Source organism: Malania oleifera, chromosome 13 (assembly GCF_029873635.1).
Source record: "Malania oleifera isolate guangnan ecotype guangnan chromosome 13, ASM2987363v1, whole genome shotgun sequence".
In the NCBI taxonomy this organism is placed as follows: domain Eukaryota; kingdom Viridiplantae; phylum Streptophyta; class Magnoliopsida; order Santalales; family Ximeniaceae; genus Malania; species Malania oleifera.
In genome coordinates this window covers 36376780-36398231 of record NC_080429.1, presented here as the reverse complement: position 1 = coordinate 36398231, position 21452 = coordinate 36376780, and the positions used below count along the sequence as shown (strand labels likewise).

General features: G+C 35.2%; 1 protein-coding gene across 12 annotated transcripts in view; it reads left to right on the top strand.

Moving 5' to 3' along the window:
* Positions 1-5831: 5831 nt before the first annotated feature.
* Positions 5832-21452, top strand: part of LOC131145565 (ubiquitin-conjugating enzyme E2-23 kDa-like) — a 28101-nt gene continuing 12480 nt past the window's right edge. The window contains exons 1-6 of one of the 12 annotated variants that reach the window (XM_058094720.1): positions 5844-6187; positions 7453-7728; positions 7935-7990; positions 10130-10233; positions 10360-10433; positions 15489-15568. In XM_058094720.1, the coding sequence (XP_057950703.1) occupies positions 10390-10433; positions 15489-15568 (124 nt within the window). In that variant the 5' untranslated portion in view covers positions 5844-6187; positions 7453-7728; positions 7935-7990; positions 10130-10233; positions 10360-10389. Of the gene's footprint in view, positions 6188-7452; positions 7729-7831; positions 7991-10129; positions 10234-10359; positions 10434-15488; positions 15569-21452 lie in introns of all 12 variants that reach the window. The other 11 variants (XM_058094719.1, XM_058094714.1, XM_058094721.1 and 8 more) reach the window with 11 other exon arrangements.

Sequence of the window (21452 nt, the reverse complement as noted above, 5' to 3'; positions counted from 1 at the left end):
GCCTCTAACCTCGGTGGTCAATACAGACTCTCCTTGTATAATATTTGCATAAAATATTTTTACTAAATTCGGGTAAAGACCTTTTGATTGATAAACCACAAAATTTTTCCAACCAATTTCGTGAAACATTGGTAGGATGTCTAGAAATTCTAACCTAAAGAATGTGGTATCAAGGATTTTACCAAAAATTGGTTCCATAGAACGAAGATGAGTTCTGAATCGATGCTTGGATTGAGGAGTTACAAGCCATCTCTTGATATTTCCATTATTTCTCCCTAAAGAAGCACCATGATTCGCCATAGTCTTGGTGCGAGGCATCTTGAATTCTGAGAATCAAACGAAGAGAAACCCTAGAATTTGTGGAGGAAAGGGGTCGGAAGATGATTTTGAGGCTTTGATTGAAAGATTTTGAGACTAAGGGTCAAAGGAGATCAAGAGAGGGAGGTTCGGGTGAGTGATAGAAAAATGGTCAATTGACTAGGATATGAAAAGTTAGGGTTTTCGCGCTCAAAATATATAAAGTCCCGTCAGTCTAGGCGCTTGGGGTTTCGAGCTCAGGCGCCTGACATTTAATGAAGTTCAATTTTCACAAGTTAGTAGCACTCCAATCGCCTGAGGTCAAAAAGCTCAGGTGCTTAACCCTCCTTTTTTCACAGTTTAGTTGATTGGGCTTCCAAGCATAGTCGCCTGACCTTACTAAACATCTATTTATTATTCTCTTTAAACAACTAATCCGTTTGCTTTCAGATTCTCTCTTTTTATCATTTTATCAAGCTTCAAATGACTTTTCAAATTGGCCTTTTGAAGCATATAACTTCCTTGATTTCGTAGATAAGCCTTGAGCAATCCAAGCTTTCTTGATTTGTGGCCAACAATACCATTTTTGTATTTATTTGTTTCAATGTTATAGTTGTCAATAAACTCATAAACTCTTCTTTAAGATTTTCCATTTCAACTAGTTCAATATCCTTGTATTAAATTGGATTAAATAGCTTTCCATATATTGAACAAGGAGAAATTTTCTTCTTATATTTGAATTGGCTATCTTGAAACTTGTAGGTTATGGAGGTATCCCTTTTCATTTTAGTATAGATTTAGCTTTCTTAATTTCTAAAAGGGAATGACTAATTCTAATATCTTTGGAGTCCTTAGTTTGTGAACTAGGTTTTTTATCTAGGTACCCATACTTTCTTGGGTCAAGATGGTTTAACAAGCGTTGATTCTTTTATTCTCTAAACTTGTCTGATTTTTGCACCCTTTCTTTTTAATTGACATTCAAACTTAATGTGTCATTTCTCCTTACATAGAAAACATGTGGTATGTGTGTAACCATTTGAGGAGGTGCTTGCATAATCTTTGGAGGCTTTTGCAAAGTACCCCATGTAGAGGTTCTTTTTCCTTGTATTATCAACTCCATTGAATCCTATACCTTCTTTATTCAAGGACATTTTTTGTGCGCCAATCATTTTATCAAAGTTCTCCTTTCCTCTAGTGAAATTGTAGATGATTTTGGCTTGATCCTCAATTTTACTTTTAAATTATAGATTTCTGAGTCTTGTGTATTTTTACCCTTTTCTTGCAACTTTACTTGATCTTGAAACATCTTACTGATTTTGTTTTCTAGTTCAGAAATATATAGATATTTCTCATTATCAATGGAAGTTTGGGATTTTAGATCTTCTAATTCTTTTATCACCTTTTCATTCTTACTTTCTAATCTCTTGATTTTTAAATTTTTTTTTTCAACAAGTTTTTGAGATTCCAATTCTTTTATTATAACTTCATTCTTATTTTTCAATGATGTGTATTATTTAGTCATATTAACTAGAATCTTATGAATCTTGATTAATTTACTTTGTAGTTCTTCATAAGATGACATACTCTCATCATTGGTTTCATCAGATGAATCATCAGAAGAATCATTAAATGATTTGGATGAGGAACTTTGTTTTTCATCATCGTCCCATGCAATAAAATAAGTATTAGCAACCTTTTGGTCACTTGAGTCACTATCTGAACTACTTGTACTTATATTGTCCCATGTAGTGACCTTCATTGCCTTTTTCTTTTTCTTCTTGGAATCTTTCTTAAGTTGTGGACAATCCGGTTTTATGTGTCCAACTTTCTTACAATTATAACAAGTTGGAAGTTCATCCTTTGCTTTCTTCTTAATGATTTCTTTTTCTTTATCTTCATCTGATTTTAAGTTTCAAATTTTTCTTGTAAATTTAGTCTTCTTTCTAAGGATTTTTGTAAGTTTCTTGGTTATGAATGTTATATCATTTACATCCATTACTTCTTCATCTTCATCACTGGAGCTTTCATTTGAGGTTTTAAATGCAATGGATTCATTGTTTTTAGATTTTCCACTTCTTTTATTTATTTTCATCTCATAAGTGAGTAGAGAACTTATTAATTCATCTAGGGATGTGTTCTTGAGATTTCTTCCTTCTGTTATTGTTGTGGCTTTAGGTTCCTATATAGGTGGAAGTCCTTTAAGAATTTTTCGGATCATCTCATATGCAGAGTAGTTTTTCCCTAAGGTATTAAGAGAGTTTATGATATGAGTGAATCTAGTGTACATATTCGTAATGGTTTCATCCGGATTCATCCTAAAAGCTTCATATTCACTAGTGAGCATGTCAATTCTATTGTCTCTCACATCAACCGTTCCTTCATAGGTTACTTCTAATTTATCCTATATTTCTTTGGTTGTTTTGCATGTCATGACCCTATTGAATTCATTTATATCAAGGGGTACAATACAATGCATTTATAGTACTTGAGTTTACTTGCAACATCTTATGGTCATTTTTGGTCATGTCTTTTTCTTCTTTGGGTACTTCTTTTCCATCTACAAGTTTGGTAGGGATAAGATCATCATGTGTGACAACCCTTCATACTTTCTAATCTATAGTTTGTAGGTAGATTCTCATTCTTTGTTTCCAAAAAGTATAGTTAAGACCACAAAAGATAAGAGGCCTAGTTAAAGATTGACTCTCAGCAAAGGGAGCTACGCCTAGGTGTGCCATAAAGATCTTTATATAACTTCTAATTAAGATTTGCTATAACCCCGTTCTGATACCAATTTAAAAAATTAGGTGTAGTCCCAAGAGAGGGGGTGAATTGGGTTTTAAAAGTTTTTTTGAATTCTTTTAAAAACTTATTGTAAGTTTAGATATCACACTAAATTTGATCTTGCAACAATTTAAATTAATACCCAATCAATTAAGTCAATCTCAATCCACACAGTTAGTCAATTAAATGAAGTATGAATTTCAGTAGTGATACCAAGACTTTAGCTTTTGAATATGTTAACTCACTCAACAAGATAAGCTTGATTTCAATATGAAAAGAAATAAATATTCCAACCAAGCATCCAAAACTCAGAAATTAAATAAACCGCTTTCAAAATTAACGAGTCTTGAGTGTTAAACAATTAACGTACTTCTTTATGGTTTCTACAATAAGTATTGATCAACAAACGTATTCCCTTTTGGGTTTCCGAAAATCTCAAAAGCAAATTTATTTTCCACAATTTAGTATTTAATCCACGCAGTTGATATATGTGTAGAAAATTAAAGAAAGTTTAGGGAATAAGAGTGAGATTGAGTTTTTACGAGGTTCAACTATACCCGTCTACATCCTTGCCTTAGGCAACACACCTAAGGATTCTACTATACCATTCCTTTACGGGCAGAGCAAACCTTTACAAACACTCCTTCAATAGGTTGGAGCCCTCCTCTCCAAGCGATATCCCATGCTCTGTACAACGATTCAACAGCTCTAAACTGTCAAGAAAATAAGAAAACAAGAAAAACTTCTTGCGTACAAGAATCACACTCAAAAAGAGTAGATTAGTACAAGTTATGACACAGCTAAAAATACTTCAATTTAAATATCAATGAAGAGTAGAATTGAAGCTCAGAGAATATATCACCGGGATCTTTCTTTGAATTGATCAAACTCAGAGTTTATGCTCAAAGATCGGTGAAAAATAGCTCAGCAATTCTCAGAAAAACTCCAGCAAGTATGTGAGCAAGAAAGCTTTTGGAAAAGTATGAAAGTTGTCTGCTTGATTGCTGCTGTGAATTCTTGGTAAGATTTGATTTGTGAAATCATGTACTTATAGACTTAAAAAAATCATATTTTTGTGTTGCCCAAGTTACTTGGAGTGTTTACCAAGTTTTGACAAAGTTTGAGGCACAAATAATATAAATTAGAAACATTTAAATGCTGTTTAAAACTAGCCATTACGAAGGTTAGGCGCCTGGACTCATCGGGGTCCGTCGCTAAACTTTGAAATCAGCGTATTATCACAGTCAGGACAAGGTTAGGTGCTTGGAATCACAGTGGTTAGTCGTTTGGGCCTATATTGTCTTCCCAATTTAATTCAGCATAAAATGTCAGTCGCCTGACCAGGCAAGGGTTAGTCGCTTGGACAGTAAAACACCGTTTTTAAACTTTGTTTCCAAAAACTCTTTTCAACTTATTTTGATACTTTTGAAAGATATTTTTCAGGGTTTTCAAAATAAGGTCTCTAAGTCCATGATTAACCCTAATGAGTTTCAAAGCATTCATTTTGATATTTAGTTGAAGTACTTACACAATACTTCCTTAATACTTAAAACTTTTCTAAATTTGAAGTCTTTATATATATCTTGCTTTGAGTCCTTGTCTTGAGCTTCAATGTCCTTTAAGCTTCCATAAGATTTGTCTGTCTTTGACATTTTAAGCTTTCTTTTGATCACTTGTTGTTGGAGTATGAGCTTTTAATAAAACTTGTGATCTTGAACTCATAATACTTGAACTTTTGAACTTCTTATACTTGATTTTCTAAATATCATCACTTAAACACAATATGTTAAATTTACCTTGATTTGTTTTCATCAAAATAAAATTTGAAAGTCATGTTAGGTCAACAAACTCTAAAAATAATTAACTTCTTTTATCACATTAATAGGTAAAGTTTGAAATATTGATATTCCCATGCGTTCACACGCATGCAAATCCAAATTCAAATTGGATTCATATTATAATCTTATGTTTGGAGAGATTTTAGATTTAGAGTTGTATTGGATTTGGATAAAATGTAATATAAATTTATATTAAAATTTGTCCAAATTCATCTAAATCCAAATTAAATGTCTGAAAATTTATGCTCTCATACACATCATAAATATTATATATACATATATATATAAAATATTTATGATGTGTATATATTTTAAATTAGAATTCTAAGAGTGAAAAAGAGACGTGAGAGGTTCAAGTCTACGCAATGCATAGGCTTTTTTTTTTTAATAAAAAAAAAAGAAAAAAATTCAAAACAATTCTCTTGTCATGGATAGGGGCGAACATTCGGTTAGTTCGATTAATTCAGTTTATTGACCGAATTAATCGAAATTTTTTTGTTAAAATCTCATTAACTGAATCAAACCAAAATTCCGTATTAACTGAACTAAAAAACAATCAAACCAAATTTTGGTTAAATCGATTAATCGAATTAATATTTTAATATATAAAAAATATATATAAAAGTTATATATATATAATATATAAAAAATGTATAAAATTTTAGTATATATAATATATAAAATATTTTAATATATACTGTATATAAATATTTATTATTAATTTATTCTATTTGGTTAATACCAAATTAACTGAATATAAAAATTAAACTAAAAAGTAAAATTCAATAAAAGTAAAAATTAATTTAAATTGAATAAAATTTTAACTAAAATGAATTCCATTTTAACCGAATTTTGATCATGAGTGGAAAAGACCCATGACCAAGAGCAACTCAAGGCGACTTCCGTATCCAATGAATTTCTCACCATTGCAGAATTTCCCACGTCAAGATAAATCTGACCATCCCTCCGCGTGGGAAAATGAATGGCAACCACAGCACGCCTGCCCTCCAAACCGCCGTAAACCTCGCTTGCCACGTTTCTACCTCCCCTTTTCAACACGTGCTTCTGAATGCGTCGGCAATCCTACCCCATGCTCTCTCTCCCTCAGTATATTGATCTGAATCGCCGCTCATTCTCTTTTCTGCTTTCTTCTGTCCTCGTAATCCGTACAGTTTCTCATTCTCGTTCGGTTCTTTGTGATTTTCCGATTGGCGACGGAAGATTCATCTGTAGAAGGATCTTTTGCATCTTTTGACAAATTCGTCATCTGGGTAATTTTCTGCTTCTTGGTTCTTTGTGATCCTGAAGTGATTGCTTGGTGCTCTGCTTGGTTGCTGTGAAAAGAGTCGAAAAGAAAACGCCGACAATACAATATTTTGTTTCTGTTTTTTTCATTTTGTTTTGGTTTGTGAAAGAATGATACCCTTTTTGAACTAGGCCGACTACTTGTGTAAAACTTTGGGATTAGGTGTTAATAGTTTTCATTTGGGGTCCCGGATAAGGGAGAACGTGAAATATCTGCATTTTTTTTCGGCAAGCAAATGAAGCATTGGAATATAAGTGTAGATTTATGGAGTTTTTGGCGTGAGATGATTGTAAAATCGTGTGTGCGTGTTAGTGACTTTTTTTTTTTTTTCATAAAAAATATCCCTCATTCGGATTGGCTATGGTTTCTGTTTTCCATCGTAATTTCGCGATGCTTCCATTTGGGCTCTGGGATAATGGTAGGAAAAAGGAATAGTAAATTTTGTTTCGACAAGGACTTGGGATTAGGAATTCTTGTTGGACTATTCTCTCCTTTTATCCGGTCTCTTTGGTTCACCATGGAACTAAGGGTTGCCGTTATGGATCAAGAACCATCGTTGTTTTTTCTGATCATACCTCGATAGCCTATTGGATGGTTAGTTTGATTGGTGTGATGTAATAAGGAAATTTATAGTTGTTTTACCCTGGCTCTGTAGGTGTTCAAATGTTAATAGGAGGGCTAGAGATTTTCCTCTAAGTTGCCATCAATTCATGGAGTTATGTATATTTATTCTGCAAATTTGATGTTTCTGGTTATGCATTGGGCTAGTTTAAATGTAATTTTGCGGCGAACAGAAGCAATATGCCTAATATATGGAACAGCAAATAGCACTATTTCAAGTATTGATAAAGTTTTACCATAAACCAAGATTTCTAGTTTCTTCATTGATTGATATTTTTGATGCATTATCATTAAAATCACCAATTTGAATCTTAGAGTTCATAAGTTCAAATTTTATTTGAATATAGGCTAAACTCCAACAACTCCTCTCCCACCCCAAAAAGAAAGAGAAAGAAAGAAATGGTACTCTTGTGGGATAAATGTGGAAAAAGGCACTTTAGGGGATGGCGTTTCTTTATGCTTGTGCAAGATATAATTGATGTTTCTCTGCATCAATTATATTGTTCTTGAAATTTTTATTCTTTGCATGTCACTAATGCTTCTTTATGCAAACTTTCTTTAATATTAGGGACTTTAAATTGGCTTTCCTTGGTGCTTTAAATGATGCAGGGTTTTGAAAATAATTTTCCTATAGAGGATATAAATATGAAGTAGTGCAAGAGAGATTAAAGAAGAAAAATATGTTATTTGGATCGGATGATACAGTTGAAGAACTTGTGGAGCCATTCTGTTATGCTTCTAATTGTGGAATTTATTGAAACTTTAAAGAAAATGAGACTTGCTGGTCATGTCAGTCAATCTTGTGTAACATATGGTGCACAAACTGAGATGTATCTGTGAATTGAAGAAGGATGTCCATATTTTGGTGGCACTTTCTTACTTCTAGTAAGTTTTTTCCCTATTGGCTTTTGTCACTAAATTTATTGCATCTTAAAAAACTTATTTCGGTTTCATAGAATAATAAGCAATAACAAAGTGCATGTATAAGGTTTGTGAAATAGATTGCTGCCAAAGAAGAAAGTAAGACTGAATGAAGTAGTATTATTTTATCAGCGGGGCAGTAAAATTGTAGTCTCTTGTACTTGATACAGCTGCAGGGCTGCGAACAGCCTCAAAGTTTTTCTTTTCCTTTTGTGAACTTCTAAAGGTTAGTGTCTTAATTTGTAAGACTTTTTCCCCGTCATCATCTTAAACAACACTAAACCTTTGTTATGTTTGTGAAGTATCTTAGTTTCAATGGGGAATGAGCACAATGATTGTGAGTGCTCCATTTAGCGAGAAATTCTCTTACCCTATGGAGAAGCCTTGGATTTGGATAAGATTTAATACAAAATTGTATAGAAATTTGTCCAAATCCGCTCAAATCCAAATTCAAGATCTGAAATCCATACCCTCAAATGCAGCGTTACTATAGATTTTGTTAGTTTTAATTAAAGTTTTGTATTTTTTAGAATTGAATACAGGCACAATAGAATGTTTATGTTTTTTATGTGATTTGTTACAATCCAGCCCAACTACATTTCGTCAACTAAAATTTGGATAAGATTTGAATTTCAAAATATCAAAAGCAACTGTTGGATTACCACTTTACCTAAAAGCTTAAACTGTTAGGTTGTGGGCCAAAAATGTATATCAAGCTTTAACAGTCCCCCGCACGTGCAGCCGGACAGCATGCGGAGAGATAAAGACACGATAATATCACCCATTATAGGGAATACATTAATTTTTAAATACCACACAATAAACGTGGCCAACAAGACTAGAACCTAGGACCTCTTGGTAACCAGCTCTGATACCATGTTAGATTACCACTTTACCTAAAAGCTTAAGCTCTTAGGTTGTGGGCCAACAATATATATCAAGTTTTAATAGAAACAATCCCAACATGGACAACCTAACTTCTTGTTTGGCCTTTGACAAACACCATGGTGAAGGAAAGCCTGTCATACCTTAAAAGGGAATTGTTTTTGTCAAATAATTCTGAAATAGATAACGTTTACTTGTCAACCAATATTACCATGGGTCCATGGGATTTATTTATATTCCACTTCAATCATTAACCCATCTCAAATTTCTTGAACTTTTGTTTTACCTTTATCTCATGCCATAGGAAGAAATGCATGGTTTTTAGTTTCCTATGGCTGTTACACTTCAATTATCTTATGGAACAAGGGAGGCCACTTGGCTCATGATTTTGTTATATTCCAAGCATCATTATTTGTTAAGAATTCATGAATTTCTGTATGAATCATGATTTGAGATTACAAGTGAATGTTTCTCAACCTTGAATGAATAATGAATTGCTCGAGGTTACCCCATCTGCAAGCAGTAGTGTCATTTGGCATGTTGCTCAAAACTCTTGCCCCGCCTTGTTGAGCCCGATGTCTTCTAAGCTCTTTTTATTGACTCACTTTGATGAAGGAACTTTTGCTACTTGGAAGTTATACATCACATGATGTGAAAAGACATAGAATTTGGAATTTAATTCTATTACTAATTATGATAAGGAGGGGAGCTTAGGCGCAATGGTAAGGTTGTCTCCATGTGACCTGGAGGTCACAGGTTCGAGGTGTGGAAACAGCCTCTTGCAAAAATGTAAGGTAAGACCGTGTACTATAGCCCCATTGTGGTCCGCCCCTTGCCCGGACCCCGCATACGTGGGAGCTTTGTGCGCTAGGCTGCCCTTTTTTTCACTAATTATGATAAGAAATTGAGGGCAAGTCCTGATCCCATGGTAAGGGGCAAGGGCATTGCACAGAAACTTGAAGGTAATAGGTTCAACTCTCATGGAAACAGGCTCTCCTGCTTTGGAGGAAAAGCTATGTATGGCATTCCCTGCCCAAACCTTTGATCTGGCATGCGCCTTTGTGCATTGAATTTAATTGTTGAAAATAGTTCATGAGATATAATAGAAGATATGTTGGCCTATGATAGAGTAGAAAGCATTTGTTCAGTTATCTATGACCATTCTTTATTCTGTAACTTGTACTTTGTTTGAGCTCTTTGCATTGCTGTTCTAATGCAGAAGATTTTTTTTTTTCATCTGGTTTTGTCTGAGGTAGTTTTCTTTTGATGTAACTGCTGCCGGAAAAGCATTGAATTTCATGTTATAGACTTCTAGTCCAGCTAAAAGGAAGGATTAATTGATAAAGGGTTTTGAAAATTTTAGACTTGATGGTTAGGCTATGTTTTTTATGTTGATAGGTTGCCCATGAAAATTTTAGTTTTGAAGCTTTAATGATGCATTATCAGTCTTTTCTGCTGATTTTGTTATTTGATTCCACAGACGTGGCTATTATCTTCCTATCTTTTCAAATTCACAAATTTTGAGATTCTGGATACTGTCTGTTTGGTGTCCTTACCTCTAGCAAGTGGATCTTTGCCAGGCGGGTCTGTGCTAGTTTCTTTGTGTGCTGTTTTATTTATCTTTTGTATACAATCATTTCTGTATTTTGAAAATTTTCTGAACTCTTGGAATGCCTAATTACTGGGTTGATTTCTTTGTTGGATTTGTAGCAGGTTCAGGAATAAACCTAAGGGACAAAAATGTCTTCCCCTAGCAAGAGGAGAGAAATGGATGTCATGAAATTGTAAGTTTTCTATTATTATTCAGTCAAGAATAAGGCAATTTTTTTTTAATCCTTGTTGATACTCCTCCTCCTCCTATCTCCCTATTGGTTAAAGACTTACTTTTTCTTTGGGATTTATAATGTGCTTGGTACTCTTTCTGATGTGTTTAGCGTGCTCACCTAAGTGGTTATAAAGAAGAGATGGAAATTGATCCTGCATTGATCTAGGGCAACAGTACATTAGTGAGGGCTAAAAGGAACAACTTGTCTGTTTCAATTAGCCATTTACTTTAAGCTTCATTTAGAAATTGCAGCCAGGCATGAGCAATGCATCTGGTTTGGTGGTGGAAATTTGCTTACAATAGTAACGATGATGATTATGTCTTTCATATGGGTGGTGGGCTTATGCTGATAGGTTGACAACAAACTGTTGGTTATGAAAGTGCTGGGTAGTGGCGCTGTTGCAGTGCTAGAAGGTGGTAGCTAACTGGCTATAAAATTGGTTTTGCTTGTAGATTAATAATAATTGTTGGATTGTTTATGGTGATATTGCTGTTATGAGGTAGTGAAATTGATGCTAATGATGAGGCGTTGATGGCTGTGGTTTTGGTCTTAGGTGCTGAGGTGATGGCTGCGATGATGGTTGCATGGTAGATTAATAATGATGGTTGCTGTTTTGGTTGCACTGGGGGTAATAGTGTCATGGAGGTGGATATGACAACATCAATGATTAGGATTGAGGAGGGATACACACTCACACGTGTGTGGGGGGAGGGTGTTGATTTCTTGTTTGGTATGTGTGACCTTTTTTTTTAGTTAACACAATTTAGCTTTCTTGAAGCCCTTCAAGAATTCACAGTAAGTGGTTATTTGTATGTTGCTAGATTACCAGGTCACCTAAAAGCTTAAGCTGTTAGGTTGTGGGCCAACAATGTATATCGAGATTCAACACTCCCCTTCATGTGCAGCTCGAAAGCACTTGGAGAGATAAAACACACAATAGATTACACCCATTACAGGGAATACAATAATTTTTTGAACACCACAGACCCAATAAACATGGGCAACAAGACTAGAACGTAGAACCTCCTGGTAACCAGCTCTAGTACCATGTTAGATTACCACTTTACCTTAAAGCTTAAGCTGTTAGGTAGTGGGCCACCAATGTATATCTAGCTATAACAAATGTGTGAGTAAAAGTGCAGGGAAGGGATATATTTTTCCGTATTTAAACTGTAACAAATTTAATTATTCATAAACATGATTGCACTTTGTCCTGCTGTCCGGCTGATCCCAAGTCATTGGGATTAAGGCTTGGCTGAGTTTAGTTTTGAAACACTTGACCACACCTTATGATGGCCCACGCTAATTGATTGAAATTATGTTGTTAGTGATGCAAAATCTTGAAGTTTTTTGTTTTTAGCACTATGTGTCTATGTGACGATGTTAGGAGGAATTATAAAGGTGTCTTATGCAATAGCTTTAGGGTGATTAAGGATAGGAAAAATAGGATTTGGGTCTTGATTTAGGTTTTTATGGAGCTGATTTGAAGAGTTTATATATGGTTTAATTTGGCAGACAGCTTTTAACTAAAATTTATGGGAAAGAAAAGGAAGAGAAAAGGAGGAAGACAAAAATAAAAGAAGAAGAAGGAAAAGAACCTCTGCAATCAAACCAAAAGCTTCTCTGTCTTATTAGGATGGAAGGCAATCACACCCTTTAGAGGAGCACAAAACCTGAAAATCTTCATTCTGTTCCATAAGGTACCACTACTTTAGTATGTATAGACTTCTGTACTGCTACTTGATGATCAAGTTAGTGTCCAGCTAAAAATAAACAAAATTATCATTGACATATTTAGAGACTAGACTTATTAACCTAAAGCTTAAGTCAAAAATAAAAGATCATAATATTGACCACAGTTGCATGGTTCTCTCTCTCTCTCTCTCTCTCTCTCTCTCCCCACCCTCCAAACACGCTAAAGTGCAATCTGGATTGCACATATCAATTCAAGGGTCAATGGTGTCCCAGATCGATGGGGGTCTGGATCCAGATTGCCAGAAGTGGTGTCCCAGATTTGTGCAGGAAGAGGGCTGCAAAGCATGCGATGGTGAGAGAAGAGGGTGGGAAGTCTGGGACAGTGAGAGAAGATGGTTTCCTGTTGCTGGGTGAGATTCCAGTGTTCTGCTGCTGCAATGGTGGATAGATTTGACCAGGCTGTTTGAGTGCGCAAGGAGTTTAAACCCCACCCATTTTTTTGTGTGGAAAGAAGGAATGCCAATAATTACTTTTAAAATATGAGAACAGCTCATGGTCAGTATAGCTTATAATTACAAATTTTAATTTTTCTTTACTGATTTGTTTATTTAAACAGTCCAATAACTTTGTTTACTTAATAGTATAATGTTATTATTAAAAAAATAACTCATTAGTTGACTTTTAAAAATAAATTAATTTCTAATTAATTATTATTTATTTATAATTTATAATTTAATTAAGAATAAGAGGATGTTTTTCTATATTATATATTTCATCAATTCATCCTAACTAAATAATTGAAAACTTACCGTGATCCAACACGACATTTGGACTAATTTACCCAAGTAAGTAGTTCAAGTGTACCGCAACACAGAATGGCATATTAACTAAGCCTGCCCCCAAAAAACTGTGTCCCCATACCCTTACCTCAACCCAGAGGGCATCGTGTTCCATGTAGCTATGAACTAGACTGTATTCTACAGGCTTCTGATTAAAATTATCAGAATCTCAAAAATAAGTGCAAATTAAGAATGCTTAGTTTTCTTTTATTTGCTTCATGGTGTATCCCTATCCCACATTTGCTTTGTGAGGAAGTTTACTGCTTTATTCTGATTTCTTTAATTATTCCAATGGTGAAAGACTTTTAAAGTTCTTATCCCCTTGATACGCTTAGTACATGCCTTTTCTCCTTGTCTAAAAAAAATTCCTACTCGTTCATATTGTGAGGCCAAGTCCCAATGTCTAGCAGGTGACTTTCTAAGACACCATCTTGTAGAAGTAAACTACAAAAATGTAAATTAGGCCTTGTCTGGGATTGGAAGTGGAAAGTGGTGGGATTGAGAATCCTAGTCTAGTCATATTGTCCATTCCTTGAGAATGAGAATTTTCGTTCACCCCTGCACGTGTTTGGATCATTTAATTTGGAATTGGAATCATAGGAAATAAAAGGTATTTTATTTTATTCTTATTGTAGTAAAATGGCAATATTGCCATTTTTAGGCATAAAATCCTATTACGCCTAGCCAGATTGGCATTCCCGCACCCCTTACCCCCACCCGCCCTCCTTTAGGTTTCCCACTCTGAAGTTTCAGGAGTGGCAATCTTGGTTTAGTGTGGTGATGTGTCGGGAATGATTCCCAACATACATGTCTTAAACACCATATTTGTCCCCATTACGGATGCATTCCCGTTCCTGCAGATTGATTCCAGCTCGACAATTGCAGCCCCAGAGTAGTAGGGAAGCCAAAGCTGTGCCTTGTCCTGAATTCAGTGATGTTTATAACCAAAATCCATCCACCACCCCTCCCCCCCCCCAAAGCATCATCACCCCTCGTTTATTTCTCTCTTTTTGTTTTTTATTTTGTTTTGGTTATGGATACCATCAATGTCTCAAATCTCAATAAATGTGAGTTAATCAAGTGAACAATTTCACCTCTATCTATACAATTATATATGTATGAGTAAAGACTAGGTGGGAAGGAGTTGTATTGATTAGATTTTGTCTATATAATAGTTGAAAAGTATTGTGAAGTCAATTGAGTATACTTGACATTAATTTTTTATAATTGATTGAATTACATTTTGTCAGAATTATTGCTACACAGCCTACACGAATAACATGTTTAGGTGGGAAAGGTTGTGGCAGTGAGATGGTTGTATTAATATGGTCTTCCGAATGCTTGTAAGAGAAAACTTGATACAGTAACAAAGACAAGTATTAAGCTCAGATACTAATTTAGCAATTTGTTAAAGGTATTTATGCTTCGTTTTTGTAGATTAAGATGCAAGTACTCATTCAATTTGGTTTATTTTGGCAAAAAATATAGAGCTTCAAAAGCTGCATATTGTATATGTGTGCATCTATATATGCATATACATAGCTTCAAAAGTCATCATTACAAAAAATTCTCTTTTCTTATATTTATCATTGTTTATTTATTTATTTATTTTGTGGGTGGGGGTGTGGTATGAGATGATGCTTCATGCAAAATTCTATGTTATTCAAATAGTTCTATGGATTATGAAATTGTGGATTGTTTTAATGGTTATATTATTAAATATGTCATATTTTGTGTTAATCTCTATTTTGTTACAAGCATGCATTATCCTCTTTGCTGCAAGAGGCCGTGTGAATTGATATTTTAATAATTTATTCTATGCTAATCCTATTGGAAATCTTGATAAATATTATTAGGATTAATTGCAATCGGCTTAAGCTTTTAGGATAATTGGTGCCCTAGCATGTATTAGAGCTCTGCCTCGAAGTCCCTTGCTTTATGGCTTATCATCTTTGTCTAAACAAGACTTTGGTGATTCATATAGTCACAGTAGGTCCATTTGTTTTGGGCTGATGATCTGTGTTGGTTATAATACACTTTGTTGCACCCATTTGAGCTTGGTTTGTTGACCTCTCTACATTTGAGATGGGATCATATGTAGAAGTGTGGGGTAGCTTAACCTGCCAATTCCTAGCAGCTTGAGCTTTTAGTGTAACTAGTGATCTAACAAATCCTATATATGAACTCTTTGTTTCTGTTCGCCATAATTCTTTATTCTTTGTTCTTTGTTAATGTTTCTGTTGAATTTATAAATCTTTTGTTTAGCTTAGTTTCAATGCCTTCTGTTTGCAAATGATGTTAACTGCTTCTTTGAAGATAATGCTCATAGATGATTTGCATATTATCCATTGCATTGTGATGTTTGCTGTTTTTTTTTTTTTTTTTTTTATATATATATATTGTCTAGATTTACTTCTTCACATGCTGAAGTTGCATTTGTAGCTGATGATATTCTTTGCTGCAAAAATGTTTTTTTCAGGATGATGAGTGATTACAATGTTGAAACAATAAATGATGGGCTCAATGAATTCAATGTGGAATTCCATGGTCCAAAAGAAAGTACAATCTTTACTCTCAAGCTTTTGCAGTTCTTCAATATACAATGTATTTTTGTGGTATTTTGAGGGATCTGTCTTTATCCACCTTCCCTATTCCCAGGATCGAGGAAGTTAAGTTAAATATGTTACTAGTTAGAGAGCTGGTTGGTGTTGGGTGCTAGGAATTCATAGATGCAGATTTTTGCAAAATTATTATGGGCCAGTTTAGTTGTGGAAAGTAGTTTTCATTTTTAATTTCTAGTTTTTCAAAAAATCACAAAAGGCCAACTTATACTACTACATTTATATGGGTAACCTAGGAGACAACAAAAATGTCGTTTCTATACATATGTTAGGAAACTCGAAACATAAAAGATGATACTGGAAATGGAAAATGAAAATTGTTTTCCCACTACTAATTATGCAATATGTCATAGGTTCACGTTCTTGCATTTGTTACACATAGAAGAGGGCCTTTGCCAGCTTTGGAGGGGCTTTATATGTGTATTGATGTGTCTTGGAAGAAGCTCTTGCAAAACATGGATTTGACTATGTGGTTTGTCGTAGATGTACTTTTGAGTGTTACTATGACCATATGGCATATCCAAATAGATGTCCAAGCAGCATTCTTAGGAATAAACCTTAGACCTTCTAAAGGTTCATTGTGCTAGGGTGAGTGATTGAGTGTGGAATGAAGAGCTTGGTTTGGGATTGGGAGGCCCATGAATGAAACTATAAAGTATTATGTCACACAACACTCTTGACTTAGAGGTTGGGATGTGCATTTTCTATCTCGTTGGGTTTACCTTGGATACTGTTGCGTTGTACCAACTGGAATATCGAGGGTGCTAAAATTTTGTATGTCTGACTCGAGTAGTGTAGGATGTTGCTTGACTAATAGATCTGACTCTACAATTAGTCACTTGCACAAGGATTGTGTAGTGGGGCAAGGGTGACCCTCATTGCTTGTGGGATGTGAGCACAACACTCTACCATTTGAGTCATGGATGCTTTGTGACAATTCCAGTACTAGAGTTGTCATGTCAATAATACTTGGCAATTTAATGGATCTATGAGTGTTCTTGTGTATTCAAATGTGTACGGCTGGACTTGGATAGGACTTGGTTTAGTCTTTTTGTCATATGGGCATGCATCTACTCGGGCAACCAAGCCAAAGGTGATTCTTTTGGCCATGGGAATATGCTGCCTAGTGATAGTTGGTATTGAAGCGCGTCATTCCTTTGTGGAATAAAGTAGGATTAATATTTTCAGCATCAATTCTATTGTTGAAATTGAGTAGTGACGTTGAGCCGGGATGATCAAATTACCCTTTGATGTGTATTAGTCACTCTTGTGTTACACTTTTTTGAGGGTCGACTTAGTGGTGCCTTTGATATACTATTTCAAGTAAATCAGTGTGCTTGAGATTACCTTATACCACATTGTGTAGATGAGTGTTTTTTTTGGTGGAACTAGGATGTTTGAAACTATCCTACATTCCTACATCGTTGAGGTGGGTATTGTATTGACACCACACTATTCTTGTTAGCACTTGAGTTCGGAGATATATTACAGATACTCTCATGGCAGTCTCACTCCATAGAGGTGAAATTCTCAAGTGAGGATGAACAATTGCGGGAGCATTTGCCAAAGGTGTTTTCCATTAAACTTGAAGTGTTGTATACCGTAATGAGAGGTGAAATTATGCTTTATATGGAAGCAAACAATGTTGAAAGCATTTGCTCAACTAATCTCAAGCCACATGAGTGTGGCTCAGAGACTGTCATATTGTTACTTATTAGCTGGGATCTTATAGGGTGCTGACTTGAAGGGGATTGAATGTTGCTCAAGGGGCTTTGTAGGAAAAAAAGGTCCCAATGTATTGAGTTCTTGTGTGAATACAGTTGTGAGATAGAAACATTGAGGAGTTGACAGATTAGCACTTTCTGCATAGTGGTCGAGTGGGCCTTGAGTTTGCTTTGGGATTTCATTGCCAGAGGGCAAATGAACTTATTTACTAGAGGGCTTATGTTATTCTTGTAGGTAGATTTGGCACAACCTTGATATAGGGCAGGTAGTTTGAAGTTCAATGAATGTTTGAATTTGACGAATCAAAAGTCAGCAAGGAAGGATTGAGGAGTTAGACAAATGAGCGCTTTCTGCATATTGGTCAAGTGGACCTTGAGTTCCTTTACATCAGAGGGCATTGGGATTTCATTTACAGATGGCAAATGAACTTATTTACTATAGGGTCTCATGTTGTTCTGGTAGGTAGATTTTGCACAACTTTGTTAGAGGGCATGCAATTTCAAATTTTTGCAATGAATGTCTGAGTTTGATGAATCAAAAGTCTGCAACGAAAGATTGAGTTTGAGGCTTGAATGTTACAGGGCAATCAAGAATGAATCAGTCATTAATGCTCGAGTTTGAGGTAGGAATTGAGGAATGAAATATTGAAATATGAGCAGAGATCTTCAAAGGGGCATGATACACCACCAGTATGGTGGAGGTGTAGAATTGATGACTGCTTTTCGAATTGCGGTTCCAAGAGGGAATTGGACAGTGGTTGTTAAGTTGGCAATTCAGAGCGTAAGATCGTACAATCATACACAATACTACTTTAGCAAAACAAACTTTATCCTACATAGAATTGCAAATTGGTAGGATCATTGGTGATTATTAAGTGTTGCAAACGATAAATTTTAAGAATGAAGATAGATAGATGACACATTAATGAATCTGACAACAATAATGATAATTATGGTGATGATTTTAATGGTGGCCTTGATGGTAGTCTTAGATTCTTAGGGATACTAATGAGACAAATGGTGGCTTGAATGGTCAAATTAATGAAAGAATCTAGCTTAATAGTTTAGCTTTTGTTTTCAAAGACTTAAAAAAGGGGATAATTATATTATGTAGTTTTTTTTAACTGATTTGTGTTAAAAATTATGTTTCTTGTTTTTTAATTAACATTTATTTTATTTTCATTATAGGCAGGTTTGTTTGAGTTAGGAGTACAACAATTTGAACGCTTCATTTTTGGGGGTCATATGAAGACTCTAATATAGGGTTACTTGTGAGTTTTTGAGTCTTCAACACTCACTAGAAAATTATACAGGTTTATATTTTAGAAATTTGTTGAAAAAAAACGACATGTAACTGCGTTTTTCAAATTTTTGCAGTTATTAGAATATTATGATCCTCGTTTCTATATTGGATGATGCAAACCTCCCTAAGTAGGATTCGATTTTACTAACATTGTCGGACACACCTTGGCAAATTTGAGGATACAAAGTTGATCTTTGGGGTTTGAACTTTGTGGACAACCCTTGGTTTTGTACACAAAATGGAATCCCCATCTGCTAGAGACGAAAGTTTAAAGGGAAAACAGTGAAGCCTTCACCATGAGGATATTTTTGGAAGGGCATTTAGAATGGACTAGATATAAAATGTCATAAAAAACATCATTTGAATGTTACATTGAGTTGAGTTTTATTGGCTAGCAATTGAGAATCTTTATCATTCAAAGACTCTAGATCAACATTTGAGAATCTTTATTGTTTTGAAGGCTTGAGGTCAACACATGGGAAGGTTTTTGCATTGTTGAATTGAAGGATTGGTTTACTAGACTTCCACTAAAGCTTGTGAGGGGGTTTTGGTGATTAAGAAACAAGGAAATGGATCTGTGTGAAGGTTTCTTGATGTTGAATGGCTGGATGAGTGTTAATGAATACTGCAACTAACTTAATTGAAAAATTGGGGGTAGGGTCTTGATGTACTTAAGGGATGTCTTGAGCTTCTATGTGGGATTAGGAGCCTTATGGACAACACTATGAATGTTGCTAATAGCTTTGATTGAGAGGTTGGGATGTGCACTTGCTATGCCCCTTGGTTTATCCCAGATGGTGCCATCTTATAACCATTGCACAATTAAGGGATACTAAACCTTCATATGTCTATCTTGTGTTGATTAGGATGTTGCTATACAGCCTATACCAATAGATCTGACTTAAGGATGCTGCTTTACTTACAGCTCCATCTGAAAGGATGTTTATCGGCATATGCTTACACGAGGAATATAGTTGGAAAATTAGGAAGATATTCGGCAGTAATTAGGCAAGATTGTATGGATGTAAATTAGGCAGTAATTAGTCAATAATTATAAATTAGGAATGTATCTTTAATAGGTAAACTAATTCGGGATTTTTTTCTTAGTTTAGAACCCTTGTAATTTCTATAAGTAGGAGTCAGTGTAAGTCAGACTGCAATTCAATGAATGAGAAAATCATTCCCAAACTACTTTCTCTGTTTTTCATGCTATTAGAGCTAGCAATTACTTGCTGATTTTCTTCTTTCCCGTTCCTCCCTCTTCTGTTTTCCTCTTCTACTTCTTGTTTTCTATCTTGGCTATAGCACCATGTCTTAGGATTCAAGTGAGACCTCCATTGTCCTACCATCCTTCTCTACTGCAAACCCGTCAAAAGGCAATGGAACCAACTCTGAGTCTCACTCTATTCTAATTACCACTATCCGCTTGAATGGTGATAATTTTTTGCGATGGTCTCAATTGGTTCACATGTACATTCGGGGGCGTGGGAAGATGGGCTATTTGACCGGTGGAAAAAAAGCCCTTGTAGAAACTGATCCAACCTATGCGACTTGGGATGCTGAAAATTCAATGGTCATGACATGGCTTGTGAATTCCATGGAAGAGGATATTAGCTCTAACTATATGTGCTATCCAACGGCACAATAGCTTTGGGAGAATGTGAACTAGATGTTTTCGGATTTGGGTAATCAATCTCAAATTTTTGAGTTGACTCTCAAACTTGGTGAAATGCGTTAGGGAGAGGATAGTGTCACCAAATATTATAACTCTCTGAAACGTGTATGGCAAGATCTCGATCTATTCAATACCTATGAATGGAAATATGTGGAAGATAGCCGTCATCACAAGGAAATTGTGTAGGACAATCGGATCTTTAAATTTCTTGCTGGTCTCAACATTGAATTGGATGAAGTAAGGGGGATAATCATTGGAAGACAGCCCCTTCTTTCAATTGGTGACGTCTTCTTGGAGGTAAGGAGAGTTGAGAGTCGAACGAATGTGATGCTAGGAAAGAAAGGACCTGGTGTTGCTGTTGAAAGCTCTGCCGTAGTGGCTGCCGATGCAAATTCTAGTAAAGCCATCACGTACTAGCGCAGGAATGATGACAAACCACGGGTTTGGTGTGATTATTGCAACAAATCACGCCACACCTAGGAGACTTGTTGGAAAATTCATGGCAAACCAGCAAATTGGAAGAGTAGCAAGCCTGGTGACAGATCTGACCGAGCTTTCCCTACTGCCAGTGAAGCCGAGGTCAACCTCTTTACGAAAGAGTAGTTGGAGCATCTTCCTAGTGTTTCTGTGGCTTAGACAGGTAATGAAACTAATGCTCTATCTTGTTGTCTAAATTCACTCGCTCCTTGGATCATTGATTTAGGAGGCTCTGACCATATGACTAGTTCTACGCATTTATTTGAATCTTATTTCCCATGTTCCGAAAATAAAAAGGTTAGAATTGCATACGGTATTTTTTTCATCTATTGCAGGTAAAGGCTTAATAGAAATCTCAGACATAATAAACTTAAAACTGTTCTTCATGTTTCTAAACTTGCCTGCAATCTCGTGTCCGTAAGCAAATTATTCAAAGATTCTAATTGTTGTATTATCTTCTTTCAATCTATTTGTATTTTTCAGGACCTGATCTCGGGCAGAATGATTGGTAGTGCTTGGATGATAAATGGTCTTTACTGTATTGATGATAATCTATCTAGTAATAAAAAAGCTCAAGGCTTTAGTAGTATCAATTCTATCTCTGTTTGTGAACAAATAATGGTATGGCATTGCAGATTAGGCC